General features: G+C 40.2%; 2 protein-coding genes across 3 annotated transcripts in view; both read right to left on the reverse strand.

Moving 5' to 3' along the window:
* Positions 1-699: 699 nt before the first annotated feature.
* On the reverse strand, positions 700-5,534 carry LOC119739097 (monocarboxylate transporter 5-like). Its single transcript, XM_038213930.1, has 4 exons — positions 5,252-5,534; positions 4,876-5,016; positions 3,147-4,268; positions 700-2,307 (listed from the first exon to the last, which is right to left on the reverse strand). Exons 1-4 carry the CDS (start codon positions 5,532-5,534, stop codon positions 1,475-1,477), a joined length of 2,379 nt encoding a protein of 792 aa, XP_038069858.1. The 3' UTR covers positions 700-1,474.
* A 7,935-nt stretch (positions 5,535-13,469) lies between these two features.
* LOC119739201 (F-actin-uncapping protein LRRC16A-like) overlaps positions 13,470-17,470 on the reverse strand; it is a 49,144-nt gene continuing 45,143 nt past the window's right edge. For both annotated transcript variants that reach the window (XM_038214046.1, XM_038214045.1), the window contains 4 exons: positions 16,652-17,148; positions 15,072-15,834; positions 14,621-14,755; positions 13,470-13,978 (listed from right to left, as the gene is read on the reverse strand). In XM_038214046.1, coding sequence (XP_038069974.1) covers positions 13,788-13,978; positions 14,621-14,755; positions 15,072-15,834; positions 16,652-17,148 — 1,586 coding nt within the window. In that variant the 3' untranslated portion in view covers positions 13,470-13,787. The remainder of the gene's footprint in view (positions 13,979-14,620; positions 14,756-15,071; positions 15,835-16,651; positions 17,149-17,470) is intronic.

Here is a 17,470-nt window from a genome sequence, read left to right on the forward strand (position 1 = left end):
TAAGTAGACATCTTGTACTTTCATTGTCACTGAATTTAAGTAGCAACCAAGCTGCCCTCAGTGAGTGCGCACTGTGCGAGTTGAGACAGTCGAGATGACACATCAGTGATTGCATTTATTAATTTTGTTTCGAATTAAATGTGTTCCAACGTGGTACACCTTTAACTATGAATTGTCCCTACGTTTTTGTTGTTTAGTTGTGTGCGTTAATCAACATGCAGCAAATTATCTTAAATAGAATTGTTTCTGACCGGAAACGACGTATCACTTGTAACGGATTAAGCATCCATAACGTTGTCTCAAATGTTCGTGTTTAAGATCCGCTTTTGATATATCCATAAGAGCTTTCACAGGGTGAGTCAAAAAAGCGGAAACAAAACCCTCAAAATTATATTTCATAATTAAAAAATAATGACTGGAAAGCCAATTTCATGAGCTACCTTTAGATAAAAAAATACAGAAATTGCTCAATCCGTTCAAAGAATATCACTAATTGAACACAATGACCCTAAAACCTCTTTCGTCCAAAAATGCAATTTCAAGAATCGTCGTCACAGTTGTCTTCCAACATCACCAGCGATAAAACCTCAGTTTAAAAGTTAAAATATTCAACAAAGTCTTTTTAAAGGGCTCGTATTTTCAAAAAAAAGTGGATTTTATAAATCATGTTGTTTTCATAACCAGGGTTGTTAATAAAGATAGTGTGTACTACAGTTGGTGAAACAAGTATTTGTGACAAAATGTAGCTGGAAAAAATCCCAAAGCTCTACACAAATAACGTCATCACCAGACAATCACATTCAAAATTACTGCGCCAATGAGTGAGGACTTTCCATTTTATTTATTTATTTATTTGTTGCTGTGTTTAATATGCACTTAACACTCTCACTACGGTTGCATCATAAAGAAGGGTTATCAGCTTGCCATGAAAACCTTAGTCGTATCTCTTCAGTCACGGAGTCTAAGCACCGTTGACGTGAAAACAACAGCCAACAATGCTCTAATAAACATTACTGCATCTCTTGAAAAATGTGTATACCAATTGGGTATATTGGCATAGAAAGGTAGGAAACTGAACCACGGGGTGGGATATTCCAAACCCGACTTGATTGTGTAACTGTTAGTTACACAATATTGTGCAAGACTTTTAATATGTACACCTATATTCAAAACTTGTTCTTCGTTGAACACAGATGAGTTTTTCTACAATCTTTGGTTTAACTACCCAGAGCCTTCCGCATTCTTAGTTAATACTAACAACACAGATTGACTTCGAAATATAGACCTACATGTACACCCAAATTCGGGGGAAAAATGATGTTTAATTTGTACTTGAAAAAATGGGATCACCGGCTATGTTAAAGTCGTGATGCCCAGAGGTAAATGTATAATGACAATTACGGGGGGTGGGGGGACACTCAAACGTGAACAATATGATTCTTATATGGTTCCTTTTTGGACCTTCATTTTCGATTTAGAGGTCGGTGTCAAATTCTGAAATGTTACTGGTGTCCATCGTCAGTTCGTCGTCGTCACGTGACACCGCATCGGTAGTCTCGACGTCAAAGGCGGGATTTTCAAATCCTCTTTCAGGATCCATGCTCTCGCTGCAATTACTCTGTCCGGATTCGGAGCCATCAGACGATGTGTCCGAGTCAAAGGCGGGATTTTCGAAACCTCTTTCAGGGTCCATGCTCTCGCTGCAACAATTCAGTCCCGATTCGGAGCCATCAGACGATGTGTCCGAGTCCCTGGTGTCTTGATTGATGCAGACAGGAGCATCTATCGGTGTTGTCGAGATGGGGACGATTGCTGCCGAATCGACAGCGAGGCAGTCCATCCCATTTGGCTGGCTCTCCGGGCATGACTCTCCCATCGGTAACTCGGGAGATGGTTCACACTCCGTTGCCGACACCTCAGTCGTATTTTCCTCTGAACTTGAAGTTTCCACGGACTCAAATAAAGGGTTCACAACTACTACATTTGCACCTTCACCGTGTGTTGTAATAGCGTCGTTTTCCAAGATACCACTCGGAGTAAGAGTGTGTAAGGGGTTGACTATCCCCAAGTCGCCATTTTGTGAACCGGCCAGTTTCGAATTGACCTTGTAGGATGCCGACTTAGACAGATGCTTGAGTTTCATTTTTCTCGGTAGCTTCGCCCAAAACCTGGCCACAGGTAGATGTCGTTTCTTGTGGGCCCTCTGGAGAAAGTACACGACAAATGCCAATAGTGCAGCCACCAGTAGAATAGCCCCACCTGTGAAGAATGCAACGTCGTAGCTTTTCGTGTTGTCGTAGATCAAACCTAATAAGAAAACAAGAGAAATGCATACTTATCGAGTCTGCAGGGGTTAATCAGGTATAGATACAGATACCTCCCACATTAACCTTCATACTTGATCATCGATCGGACGGTCAGCTATGACTCCCTGTTCGGTACTAAACGTAAAACATGTTTTGCCTATTGCTCACCATAATTGTTTTCCACAAGTCTGTTTTTCCACTTACTTTTAAAAGAGTTTATGATCCCTCCATAGAAGTGTTACAATGAAGTTATCACAGGTTAATCACAAGTTAAATCATAAGTCAATCCAACGAGTAAACTAATTTGGGGATTGTAATGCTTCTTTATAGTAGCATTTAGGAAAGGACAGAGACTTGTCTTTGACTTAAACATAAACTGTTTTATTCACATGCTAGCGGCCATCTTTTTCTAGCTCACAGGGATGAGTGGAGATGATATTCTAGGGGGCGTTATTCACATTTATGTGGTATACAGCGGTATCAATCCATTGAATAGACTGTCGTTTGACTTGAGAGTGGATGTCATGTGATGGACTTATTATGCGACTTCCATTTACACTGTAGGCTGTGTCACAGAAAGACAGCTTATTCGGACTTACATAGCGTCTATAAGTTGCGTTAAGGTATTTTTTTTATCCCAGTTAAGGTACCAGGAGTTCGTATGACACTAAGAGGTATTAGGCCAGATACCCTGTTAACAAAACACCTATTTAGATTTGAACTAGAAAACAGTTTCACGTTTTCTAGTCAATTTAACTAGAGTGTTTTTAGAGAGTCAAACCCCGAAATTTGAGTCAGTCTGGCCAAGGACTGTTTAGAGTGTATGAAACAGAAGTTTACCTCCCACTAAGGTTCCAACGACGATCCCACTTGCTACGAAAACCAGCATGATTCCTAGGGCCGCAGCAACATCACCAGGCTTCACGAGGGAACGAATGACGACCATTGACAGAGAACCTGATCCCCCCGCTCCTACTCCCATCACAACGGATACAACTACCAGTGGCCCGAAGGCAACAAATGCTGGCATGAGAGCAGCAAATGCACCGTACACGGCTAAGCTCAACACGTAGGCCGTCATGGCACTGATGTATTTCTTATCAATGAACCAGCCGGGACCGATGCGGCCTATCAAGCCTCCAACACCAAACACAGACAGCAGAAGAGCGGACCTGTCGAGATCAATACCGACAGATGCCGCACGAGACACGACAAACGAGATACTCAGCATTCCAAAACCTTGAAAGAAATACGCAACCAACATCAACATAAACCTGCCGTTGTGTACCAGTCGTCTGAGACCGTACTCGTCTAGCAAGAAGTGCTTCATCTTAGACCAACGCAGATTTATATATCCAATGAACGTGGTTGGTTTATTCTCAGAGATAACTGAATCGGAATCCATTACTTGAGCAAGTCCACCCTCTTCAATTGCTGCTACCAGGATGCATGTGAAGTCCTCGATCGGGGGAGCATTGCCATCGTTGGTAAGTTCATCCGTGTCGGCTATAATGACGGCGACGTCTTCGTCATCACTTTGCTCCTCATTAATTTCATCTGAGAAGTCACCATTGCTGTTGGCATCAGACCTATCACTAGAACCATCACTGCCTTCGTTATCTCCGATGTCTACCTGGTCACCCGGTTGCGAATCTTGTTCCTCCTTGACAGACTCGTTTGTTTTTTCTTCCTTCTCCTCTGTCCCTGTCTTTTGCCTCTTCTTGCGAGTAACTGGCCTCATGAGTGCCCCCGCGGCGCATATGTGAAAAGTGATTGCTGATGTTATAAGGATGGATCCCTTCCAGCCATACGTATCAATGAAGAGTGTGATCAATGCAGGAAAAGCCAGTTGGCCTATGCTGATTCCCGCCAAAGCTATTCCAACAGCAAGAGTGTACCTTTTGTGGAAGTACAAACCCAGCACTTGCATAGTGGAGACAAATGCGAAGCTGATACCCAATCCTAGATAGAACGAAATCAAGACGATTATTCCCAGAACAAAAAGAAGAAATGTGTATCGGCATTGTATTCAGTACGTTATACCGATCAACGCTATTGGCAAGTAGACCGTGTTCCTATCAATGTTAGTTAAAAACTTGTCTGCAATAAAAAAGAGCTGTGAGTTATGACCCGGTATAGCGTAAGATAGAAAAATGTTAAAATTTGTAATCATGAATTTTAAACGTTCCCTTTGAATTAATTTAGTAACGTTTTCGTTTTCTTTTTGTGCCAGATATTCGTACTATTGCTAGACATTCATAAAAAAAGGCAGTGTTGACCCAAAAATCCAACATTTGAACGAAAGAAAAGCTCCTTTTTTTGTTAACAGGATACCGCGATCTTCTTTTGTGAAAATGTCATTAATGATCATGTTCTTGACACATTTCTTGATTCGGGGCAAACGAAAGAAATATATGGAAAACAAGAATCGGTTGGTCTGCATAAGACATGCTCCATTTGTTTCTTATCAAAAATGAAAATACAAATGTATAAAGTTGACACAATTTAATATCAATGGACGATTCTCTATGGTATGTGCATAAATGAAAATACAAGACAAAGCTCTTACCCGGTATTGAACTCAACAGAATCAGGACTGTGATGGATGGGGACAGTGACATTAAGGCTATCCCTCCTGCTGTGATAACTCCGCCCACAATTGTCACTTTGCGGGGTCCAAACTTGGTGCAAAGTGCACTTGACAAGGGACCTATACGACAATTCGTTGCGGTTTGGAGAGAAAATAAAAAACACCTTTTGACGTTACTTTCAATATTCAACGAAAGGATAATGAATTTGTGCTTTTCCCAGCCTAGTTTCCTTTTTTCGTTGTATAAACCTGACCCAAGAACTGGGGGTAGGGGTTGGTCGAGTGCATTGAAGAAAGGCAAAAATGGTATGAACAGCTGTGAAGTTTCAGTTCTTTCGATGATGACACTACTCACCAGAAATTCCCCTCGATAGTGTACACATGGATATAACCAAGCTTGTGGTCGCCGCGTCAGCCTCCAAATAATCCATCCAAACGGGCAGATACACACTAATAGACATCGCGAAACCCATCGTGGTGAAGTACACCATGAAGGCACCGCATAGAACCACCCAAGCCCAGCCAGCGTCAGTCCGTGGACCCTTGGACTGATGGGTTGTCTGCTTAGATTCCTCGGTACTTTGTCCCTCTGCTAATTGGGGCTGCTGTGGCGTTTGCTCGCCTTGTTGAGCATCCATTTTGGATCAGGAACAGAGTAATGTTCAATGGTTTGTGTTAGTCAGAGTAATTATTTGGCTTACGGGCAGGAATTACGAAGACATCAGGCACTGTGTAAATACATTTCGTATGAGCAAAAATATAGACACTATAAAACAGTTTTGAATACTTGGTGTATGTGTATCTAATTTATTGTCAACGTTCTGGAATACAATGTACTGTTTTTATTTAATCTGTACACAAATTGCTGAGTAACGTTCATAGTTACGAAATTCGTGACCTTCAAACATTGGACCCTGTATTTACAAGCCACGTACGTGACACATATCCGACGGTGGACATATATGGGATTCAATGAACCACTTTTTTTTTCGATTTTACGGGTCACTATCAAAGTTTATCAAGTGTTCTTTAAAGTCTTTGTGAAAAGTTGTCATCTCCAACATCCAAAAAAGTTCCAGCGAATCACGCGATTTACACAAAAAAAACCTGAATTGTCGTACCCTCCAAAATAAAATTAACAATCCATCTTATAATTCCATGATTAGACAAACCCGCATTAGTGTTGTATTTCCTGTGAGAAAAACAAGGTCATATTTGTGGCTTAAGACTTACGTAAATTTAAATTGATCAATGGGTTTTCGCTCTTCACTTAAACGTGTTAAAGGCTATAAACACAAAAAGTCATTCGACAATTTTAAAACCATGCAAACGAAGTACAAAAACATGTTTTGTGGTTATTGTTTGATGGCATTGTCTAGTAGCTTCGGAATTGTTCGGCTTATCGATGTGGTGGCTCTTCCTAACTATTATCAGAAGTCAATATGGTACCGAAGGAAATGGGCCGATTGTACTTGCGAGTACTTAGGCCTACCTGTAGAGCATTACTATAGAATACAATAGCCATTTGCTACAATTTATTTCCCACAGTCATCAAGGGTCGATCCGTGCTCAGTCCTCTGCTCTTCATAATATTCCTGGAGGCACTGTCGCAAGAGTTCCAAACAGGTTGCCCTTGGGAACTGCTGTATGCTGACGATCTGGTGATAACGGTAGACCATCGAGGAGCACAACAAATTCTCTCTGTCTGGACGTTAACATAATCTTGAGTCAAGGGTCTTCCTGTCATCATGTCCGAAACAAAATCCTCTGCAGTAGGCGTGGTGGCCAACCTAAATCTGACCCTTAAAGTGGCCATGTGCCGTCTGCAAGAAAGGAGTCGGCAGTAACTCAAACAAGATCCAAATCTCAAGTTTAAGGTGTGTTCTGGGAATGTCAACCCTCAGACACCTGGCATTGCTAATCTAGTTTTGGGTAATGACACTCTTCGGGTGGTGGATTCCTTCTGTTATCTTGGGAGTGTCATAAGTCAGTCAGGTGGTTGCTTTGACGCTACAGCTGCAAGGGTACGCACGCCCTAGAAGCACTTTCACGATCTGCTACCAGTTCTGAGTTCTGACCAACAAGGGGATCTCCATACACTGTCAGGGGTTATGTCCTATAATACCTGTGTGCAAGGCGCTCTTTTGTATGCGAGTGAAACATGGCCAGTAACTGCTTACGACATCTACCGCCTTACCCGCAACGATAACGCCATGACCAGATAGATTTGTTCAGCAAAGCTGTAGAGCAGGAAATCCATGGCTGAGCTAAGGCGCCAACTCCGTCTGTCGTCTGTCTGTTGCCGATGAGGTGGCTCGTCGGGTCGCCTTCGATGGTTTGGTCACCTCCAGCATATGAATGAGGACAGCTGGCCAAGAAAAATCCTCGACTACCAGATCCCTGGCAACTACCCACGTGCCCACCCAAAGAAAAAGTGGAGCGACAACATCAACAATGACCCGAAATGCCTACAGATCAATACCCGTGAGTTTCCGGGCGCTCCGGCTACTGACGCACCGGCACGTACAGCTCCGTTTGACGGTGTAAAATAACGGGAACAGCGCGGGTCGATGAGATGTAGGCAAAATAACCGCGACTTACCCGCGTTCCGGAGTGCGAATTGCCGAGATGGGGCAACCGTAAATCTGCTGCCAATTATGGGGAGAGCTAGCTGCCGAGGTTGGGCAGACTCATCTCCGGTTGACGGGGCCGTATCATAAGTCCGACGCCTCATAGGTCCGACGCCTCATTGAGGCGTCGGACTTATGAGCCATAAAATTCCGGCCGCCTCATAAGTCCGACGCCGAAAAAAACCGAAGCGTATACGAGGCGTTGGACCTATGGAGGCGTCGGATCTATGAGGCGTCGGACTTATGAGGCGTCGGATCTATGAGGCGTCGGACTTATGGGCCTTTATTTGGTTGGGGGATGCGATTTTGTCGGACTTATGAGGAGTGGGACTTATGAGCGGACCCTCGCTCGACAATGAGGAGGAGCAGCACGGCTGACCGTCGGGTGGAAATTGTGTCAATAACGGAGGAGTGAGTTGCCGAGGGCAAGCACTGCTTTGCAAAATCTTCCTGCCAAACTGCACCAAAAGTGCAGTATTAATGGCTTAGGGAGACAAAAGGGCAATATTGCAGCTCTTGAAAAACACGCCTTTCCAGAGTTTCCGGCAGCCCATACCAGACGTGTCGCTGTGAGCGGTCGCAAGATACTGTGGGAAAGCGAATGGCTAGCGCCCCGTGGGGGAATATGTACAAGCGACGCTTCAGTACGACCAAACGAGCACAATTTTGTCAGTTTTTGGGTATAAGCCATGGAATTTGGAAATACATGTCAGCATTTTTGTGAGTCGCAAAACCTTGTTTTCTTTGATCAGTCCTATCAAGTTTTCACTTGCGATTAAATGCATGGTCACTGACCAACCCAATGCATGCTTTGAATCCACTGAAACTTCAAGAATTTTTTTTTCAAGCTTTTAAAATTGCTCTTATGATTCTCGTATTTCTCATATTCTGTGCATTAGGCCTATGTGAATGATGATTGATTAATTTTGGAAATAATTGATTAAACACATTCATGTAGTTGAAAGTTTGACTCACTGCCCCGTAATTAGGTTTGTGCATAAATTATACCAGTTGTTTGTCATTCATACCAAGAATGTAATGCAAATGTCAAAATTATTAATATAATTTTTTGCATTTCATTTATAGCATTTACACCTGCAGTTCCACAAGTATCTCAAATGTACTGAAAATATAACTGAACAAATATTACATGAAGCACTGTCATGGTAAAATAATATTTATTGATTCAAATACAAAAAGAGCTCTGCGTACATTTTTGAATAATACATGCAATGACAAAAGCCTGCCATTTTTCAGTTTCACTTTTTGTGTACAAAACTATTTTAAATAATATTACCCTTAATATTCAAACAGCATAATTACAGTTACATAATATTTAACCCGGAAAGGCCTATATTTGAGAGGATACAATACTCCCTAAGATTTGACTAGGAAAAAAATGGCAAACTGGTATCGGCTGACTTAAGTCAGCTTGATGCAAATTCGAAAGTTTTCTCGTCAAAATTTCACTAGGGTTTTGTCTTCTTTTTTTCAGAGTGTAGGGGCCCTAGGGGTTACAGTATACAAATGATTTTTCAGTGATATGGGGAAACAATCAAACATTTCATTGAATCATTTCAATCTAAATGTGAGTTGCCGCTTACTCAAAAAATAAAAGACAAAAATGTTATTAATTGGAATAACTGAATGGACACCAGTTTTAAGTCTGTACAAAAATTTTAAAAAAATACGAGTAAACTCATGGAATATGCTATACTTTTTCTTGACATAATTATCCATAGTAAAATTAAAGCCAAGAATAATTACAGTTAGATATTCTTGTACTTCTTCTGACTATCCACTAAAAAACCCCCCAAAATATCGAGGATAAAGTCGCATCCATTTAAATTGCATTACATATACAAAAGGCATGTACATCTCACTTGCTTCACTTGTACACATTACATTACAAAGTTATTTAAATTACAAAGTTAGTTTTGTAACAAAATCCAATTTGCTGTTTTATGAGTTTTGTGGTCCCGTGATTCACTTTTCACAAAAAAATGTTTGTTACGTTCTTGGTGGTAATACTTTGTACCAATGTTTAAACCTTTAAAAACATAAATCATAAGAAACTAACCTATTTAAAGGACACTTTACGAGTGTTGGTCAACTTTGTATAGCTGCACATTCACGAACGTAGATTTTCAAAACTACATGCACCACATTATATTGATAACGTCAAAACAGCAAAAATCTACACAAAGAAAATTGTAATTACAACAAAGGAATACACAATGCTACTTAACAACGATATTCTTCAATAAAAAAAAAAAAAAGAATCTATAAACTCTTCATGCACAACAATCTACATTCTTTAATTTTCTTCTTTCAAGTTATAGAAAGTCTGGAATAGTGTTGTTTTATTTTATGTACAAATATTTTCGTTTTTTTATTTCAAGGGGTGATGGTTATTTGCTAATTTGTTATAAAATATACTTTTCCTCTGGTGACTTTTAACTATTAAAATGAAGTGAAGGCCTATAGGAAAATAATTGAAAAATAGCACCCTGCCTTATTGGAAGAACCACTGTATATTTGAATTTCGTTTCTACAAGAACCACTCGGTTTCATTACGGGAAAATTACATTCTTGTTCTATCTTCTTTTGCTCAAACCAATGACTGTATTTGATCATACAAATCAAATAATTTGAAAGTTAAATAATACATGTACCTCAAGCTACATTGAAGTCAAAAGTCTACCAATCAAAGTGCAATCAAGCGTAAGTCACGATCATCAATTATTTCACACCAGATTGTTACTGGTAAGTCACATGACTTGTAACTCTTCAATTGTAAAATGTGAATAACATTGTATAAAACTCCCAAAAAATGTTTAAAAAAAGATTGGCAACAATGCCGACTGCAAAATTCCCATCCTAAAATACACAAAGGAGTAACAAATAAAGTCATGACAAATCTAATTGTCAAATACTGTCTATTAAAAAACCCTGTCAAAACAAACTCTGTGAAAAAAAAGGTGTGGACCTTCATTGTCATTGCAAAGCTTAAAAACCACAAATTGTAGGCTATTATCATAAACAAACTAGCTCAATACTGACAAACAAATGCCTCATTAATTACCATGCCATTATAATGTTGTCGTCTAACAACGGTTACTTTTTTGCATATTTTCTTCCAGACGAAAGAAGGGTACAAATTTCTCAAGGAAAAATGGACCAATAAATAAATGAATATTTCTTCCAAAATCTACGTTGGAATCTATATACACAATCAAGCAATAAAGATAGACAATAAAAATACTTAATTCTTATTGTGAAACTTCCTCTCATATTACGAGTACTGGAATACTTAAGTTGTTCACTTTCCTGTATGCCAACAAAGGATAACGAAAATCTAAGACAAACGCATATGAAGCAATACAAGGTTTTTAATTTAAACAAGACAATAGGTATTAGGTCCATTTCCTTTATTTTTATTTTTTTTAAATATAAACTAGCCTTTTCTACTTTAATTATATTAACATGTAATCGGTTTGAATTTGTAATGCTCTTTAGCATGCATCTTCTATGCTAACATGGACTTTCATTCATGATTTCCCCCCCCCCAAAAAGGTTTTAAAACCTTTTAATGTTGGAAATGTTTACAAATACAAAATTATAGGTATTTACAAAAATAAACCTGCTCATAATATTAATCAACGAGTCAGGGTGGCTTTTGCATGCATAGATATTTTTTTGTGAACAAAACAAATTTCTAAAAACAAATTTCTAAAAGCGGAATCAGGAAGTACAGGAATGCAGAATAATACAAGGAATGATAAACACCAAGCTTGTATGTTTTCTACCAAATATGGAAGCAACTGTACAAATTTGCTGAAAGCTAGAAAGAGAATTTGGAAATTTAGACTGTTATCAACAAAAATGGATTGAAAATAACATACAGGATAAAAACATGGGCGAATGCTTGATTTATCATTCTTGGTAAGTCTTGTATTTCAAAATGAGGCATTTTTCTCGCAAAATCAAAATGTGACTTTACTTTATTTTTAAATTTTTTTTGCAAACATGATTCCAACTCTCCATGGAATATATTCGCACTAGAATATAAACTCGTTCAATTCACAGTCAGAAATTCTCAAAGTTGACAGGGAAGTTTATTCCCAATGTGGAGTAAGCAAGAAAAAGCAAGAATATAAAAGGTAAGTAGAGTCACTTGTTTTTTTGTGTGAATTTTTTTCTTAGCTGAATTGCCCAAAATAGGGTGAATAACAATTAACATTTAGAAGTTTTAGCTCAGCCACAACGATGCATTTTGAAGTGAAAAAACAACAGAGAAAACGTGTGCAAACTTTGTTGAGTCTCATGTTTGGATTTCGTTGTTAACATATGAAAACAGAGTGTGCACTCAGGCACACCTGGATTGTTTTCTTCCGAACAGTAACATTTCAGGCGAAGTAATTTCACAAATCTAATTTTGTACCATGCTTATCTTCAAGGTATTTCTCATTAAATCGGTAGGTTTGTTTACAGACAATTGCCAATATTCCTCCCGGGGTGTGCATTTACGGGTACCACCGGAATCGGGTACCCAATTGAAAAAAAACCGGGTATCTGGGTACCCGTTAAAGAAACCCAAACCCCAAAGTTTAATTCTTGGAAGTTGTTATATACAGATTGTTCATATTTGGTCCGCATAATACTACCACATCGATGTGTCAATACAGCAAGGTACAAATCGGTACAGTGAGCTCACTACATGTAGCTTTTACGGGGGTTGTCAGTTTGAAAATTCTCCACAAACGACATTCACAACCTTTCTTTTTCATTGTCGTTTTCATTGTTACCAAGTAATATGTAAAGTTGGTTAGGGGTACCCGATCCCATAATCTGGAACCGGTTCCTGACATCAGCGGCCGGGTTCTTGGATACCCAGTTCTGATGCACAGCCATAGTTCCTACATAGTGCCTCTAAACTTGGTAATTTCAAACTTTCACAATCACACCTTGCCGATTAGAAGACTAAAAGTCAAAAGTACGTGGAATGGTTTCAAGTCGAACGATACCGAATATGAGGATAGTAACATTGAAGTTTGGGTACTTATATTCTTTGACAATATTCACCAAGATACCAGGCATTAAAAAAAGTGATCTAGGAAGATTTGGGTTTTAGTCAGTCATATATTAAAGTTAAGAAAACCGATGATTAAAGTCCTATAGGAATGTGTTTAATGTATCAGACGGTGATGCAAGCTTACACTTCAAAAGATATATAAAAAGATACAGCAATTTTTTTTCTTTTTCTTTTCTGGTAAATTCCTTTCTGTATTCCATTTCTTCATGTTAACAGATGCAAGATAAGTTTTTCGCAAATCGAAACCTCTCCAAAAATAAACCTCATACTTTATTAATTTATAATTTAGTAAAAACAGACCACATTATCACAATTCACAAGGCAAGGAGTTAAAAAATATCAGAATCTGGAAATATCACTTGGAATTGCATAGCCGGGATCAAAGAAGCCTACATTGTACATCCTAATACGTACAAAAATATCAACGGGAATGGACTTCGACCATTCATAGTCCTTAACACTTCTACATCAGTATTGGAATTACATCAACAACTGGCCCTTTCTGGATAATGCACGATGAATTTTTTTTCTCCATTTCTGTTCTTTTGTCTATATAAGTTTGTTTTAAAAACAGGCACTTTTTGCATTTGTGCCCCGACTAACTTGGAAAAGTCACATAACAACATGCTACATTACAGGTTTGATATAATAAGGGAATAATTTAATTAAGTGCTTGGGAGGTCTTGAACACTATGTTTAAGACTGGTTGGAGTCTGGAATGCTGATAATTACCCGAGGAGAACCATTCATAAAGACATTTTCGGTCAAAAAATCAAAACTTTTCGGTCCACAAGTCAAAAACTAAAAAAAAAATTTGTTGAACAATTTAACTTTCTGTTTTTCGAAACACCCCTCTTGCTAGACACGTATAATGGAAAGTCCAGCTCGCGAGTAAGACGTAAACATCTTCTTTTATGGAGATTGTAGCTTCACCGTACCTTATTCCAGAAAACACTGTTTTTAGGTCTCAAAACAAATATTTCAAAGAACTTTTTTCTACTACTACTTTTTAAGCAACTATCCAACGGTATAGATTTTTACAGATATGTACAAATAAACTTAATCACAGAATATTTGTTCCGTATTAAACATTACTAACAAAAACAACTATTTCCTTGACAGTTTCGCCATGTGGCCTACCAACAATAAAATGACTCTGCCTAGAGCTAGAGGGCGCTGTGCTGATCTGGGTCTTCCATGTCACCGTCATCACTACTCTTGGAAAGTACGGAGTCACGCTTCCCAGCATGACTTGGTACTTCCAGTAAGGGCTCAACTTTGACCTCTAGGGATTGCTTGGGTTCAAACTTGGTGGTTACCGGGTCCATGGACCTGGACCGAGGTTTGCTTGCAACGGCTGCAATATATATACAGTGAAGACAAATTTAGTTTGATGGAATTTTTTATTTTCAGATGTGGTTTATGTTATTTTCAAGTTTTACACTGAAAATACATTTTTGTTTTACACATTGTTTTTTTTTCTTCTAGCAATACAAAAGTGGTATAGGCTATCAGCTTCGGTCCAAAAATTGGGCCGCCGGTAATTTTGACAGTGACTTTTGAAAGTGTACTCTAAATGCAATGCGCAAGTAGAACATACGCAAACAACTTAAGCACATCATGACGATTCAAAAACTTAACGGCAAAAATCATCTGCAGCAGATACGAGCGCGTATTTACGCTGTTTGCGAAGAGCAAAATGAAACGCTCATTTGCTGATCGTGTGTTTCGTTTTTTTGGGCGTATTGGCTTCGATAACGCACCTGTATACTATTCAAACGCAGATACGCAAGTGGCCATACAAAAGCTGTACAAATTTTTCCGTTTTTCATAGTTTTGTGCACAAACATGGATGCGCCCAGCGGGCATCATTTTGTACATCGAGCTAGGGCAATAGTAATTCAATATAGCGCTAAGACTAAACGAGACAGACTATTGACCAGCTGGGTCGTGAATATACAAGACTTATGAGATCACTTCATTTAGGATCAGTTCTTACTTGGTGGGGGCTTGTATAGGGAGGAGGCCTTTTGCGGTGGCTTCTCCTGTGTCGAATCCAAAGGCTTGGAGTCCGGGCTCGATGAAGGAAGCGTCACATGGACAGCAGGTGCGCTAGCCTTCCGTAAATTTTGATCTTGTGTCACAGAATGAATGCAAACATAAAAAGACAACATTAATTTTTGACTTTATACACCATGAACGGGAGAGTGTTAAAATAAAAGTGTTTTTGAATACAAGTGTTTTTAATACAGGATTTTTGGTTGCTTGAAGCTTTGAAAGGTTTGCAACTGACTTCAAAACTTAAAATCATCTTGCCAAGCAGGGTCACTACAGTGCGCTTTGTAAGTGCACAAGTGACATCTTTAAAATGTAGTGACAGCATGAACAACAAGAGATGACTAAATGAGACTTTCATATCCGCAATCAAGAGAAATTTTCAATCAACTCACTTTCAGATTTGTTGATGGAAATGGGCCGCTTTCCAGGTCGTGGTTTAGGTAAAGGTGACACTGAGGGTCCACTGGGCTTTGGAGCACCTGCTTCCATGTGTTTGTCTTCAGCGATAGAGGTCGGTCTTGAAGCTGGTCTGGAGGCATCCGTTCCATTAGGTTTCTTCTCAGGACTCTCCGGCCGATCCTCGACCTTCCCTTTCGCCTCAGTGGAGTTCCTTTTCAGGCTAGAGGGTTTAAGACCTGTCTCTGATTTCAACGGCATCTCTGGCGTGATCGGAGGCGAGGCGGGGCTCTTCTCCAAAGGCGAATCAATCTTTGCGGAGAGTGGTCGTTTCTTGATCGCTGGCTTCTCCTTCTCTATTTTCGGCTTCTCGTTCTCCGCTGCCTTGGTGGATTTGGCGGGTTCCGACAGGGTTTTGGTGACATCCTCTTTGGGAGTCTGTCGGAGGACTTTAGACTCACTTGACTCTGGAGGCAGCTGATTGGAAGGCGCCTTCTCAAGGGGCGACTTCCTGGGGCTCTCCAATGGAGACTTGACCCCCCTGGGTGACACCAATGGCTTCACAGCAGAAACCTTGGGTGCTGACGTTGGTGATTTGACTCCACCACTCGGAGAGGTAGGTCCCGGAGCGGTTGCCTTGGGAAGCGGAAGCTTCAGGCTTGGCACGGGTTTCTCAGGAGAGCTTGGAGCTACTGGAGCTGCGTCTGGTTTTTCTTTGGTTTGGTCCTCAACCTTCGGGGCCTGACTGTCCAGTAATTCCTGCAGGCGAGAAGGATGTCAAACAGTGATAATTGGAAGAGCCCAGTGTGTTTTCCTGCTGGGAAACACAGCGCTTAATGAATACCAGCTGTCTGGATGTCCTAGCTGGCCTGCTATTTCTGCATTCCAGACGAATCCGAAATTAAATAGCCTACATTAAATAATAGCCAATATGCAGGGACCTGCTGGACATGCAACACGTTACGCAAATGTACGTGCCCACCATGCTAAGCTTCGAAGCTTGCTAAAGATTATAGTGTATATCTAGAAACCAAAAGAAAAGTGCTCGAGTAAAAAAGGCATATGGTCACCAATGATTCAGTAGTGGCCCCAACAGTGCCTAGTAAATATGTACCAAATGTCACAAAAATAAATTGTACATTGAATAGGAAGGTAACTGGAGTTTTAAAGAAAGGTGAACTTTGCTTTAGGTAAAAAAAGAAAGCTGAGGGAAAAGATTATGGTATACAAATATAACATGGTCTGAGGGTGGATAGTCGATATTTGCTCCCCGAGGTATTGGAAAATGAACAAACTAGTTCCAGAGGTGAACAGACGTGAATGAAAAAACAGGAAACTTGTGTAAAAACAGAAAAAAGATTTGGCAAAGAAGCCCAAAACAGGCTCAAAATAAATAAAAACGCGGAAATTCGGGCACCAAAAAAACAAAAAACAGGACTTCCTGTTTAAACAGGAAGATTCTCATGCCTGATTCACTAAAGGCATTCCTGTGTCACCCCATATCCCCTGTTTCTTGTGACTGACTTGTGAATTGACTTGTTCATGGTATATGACTACAACTCGGCCTCACGCTCACCCTGCTTTTACGGTTGGAAGCCTTGAGTTTCATCTCCATGAGCATGTTGGCCCCACCCAGCATCTGGGCACCAGCCAGGCCAGGCTTCCTCATCTCAGGCACGGGCTTCTTCACTTCCTCTTTCTTGTCTTCCTCCTTCGCTTCTTCAGTCTTGGCCTCCTCCTCTTTAGTATCTGCTTCTTTCTCCTCCTGCTTGTCATCAGTTTCCTTCTGAGCACTGTCTTCAGCTGCCTTGTTGCCGTCTTCTGGAACGGTCTCCTCATCCTTACTGGGAGCCTCTTCGATGACTTTCTCCGGTTCCTCCTTGGTCTTGTTAACCTTGGCCTCTGGGGTTGCTTCTGGGGCCGGGGTTTCAGCTGCCGCCTCTGGGGTTTCAGCCTCAGGCTCCGGCTTCTTGGCTGGCGTGGTGGCAGTCTTGAGAGACCGCTGGGTTGGCAAGCGTAGTGCTTTCTTCTCAACCACCTTGGGTTGTGGCTCTTTCTCTGGTATCTTGATTTCTACAAGGGAAAAAAATTGTAAAAAAAATATTAGAAGTCCATATATCCAGCATTAGATTAAAGTTTTCAGACGGTAAATAAAAGGAGAGTATTTGTAATGCATCAGTGATAAGCAACAACATTGTTCATTTTTCAAAACCACAAACACAAAATACACACATCAACGTGAGGATTCAACTTTCTTTTCTTTCTTTTGGAACAGCCCTTTCTTCTTGGGCTTGAGTTCAGGGGATCCGGAAAACCCATGTGCTTGGCTGGTATTAAACACTATGTTTAAGACTGGTTGGAGTCTGGATGCTGATAATGACCCTCGCTGATCAGC

This window comes from Patiria miniata, unplaced genomic scaffold, assembly GCF_015706575.1.
Source record: "Patiria miniata isolate m_02_andy unplaced genomic scaffold, ASM1570657v1 HiC_scaffold_30, whole genome shotgun sequence".
Classification (NCBI taxonomy): Eukaryota; Metazoa; Echinodermata; class Asteroidea; order Valvatida; family Asterinidae; genus Patiria; species Patiria miniata.

Coding starts and splice junctions, on each gene's coding strand:
- LOC119739097 (XM_038213930.1), bottom strand. CDS start 5,534: ATGGATGCTCAACAAGGCGAGCAAACGCCACAGCAGCCCCAATTAGCA. Junction 5,017..5,251: donor ACTATCGAGGGGAATTTCTG/GTGAGTAGTGTC, acceptor ATTGTCGTATAG/GTCCCTTGTCAAGTGCACTT. Junction 4,269..4,875: donor TCTGTTGAGTTCAATACCGG/GTAAGAGCTTTG, acceptor CGTTCTATCTAG/GATTGGGTATCAGCTTCGCA.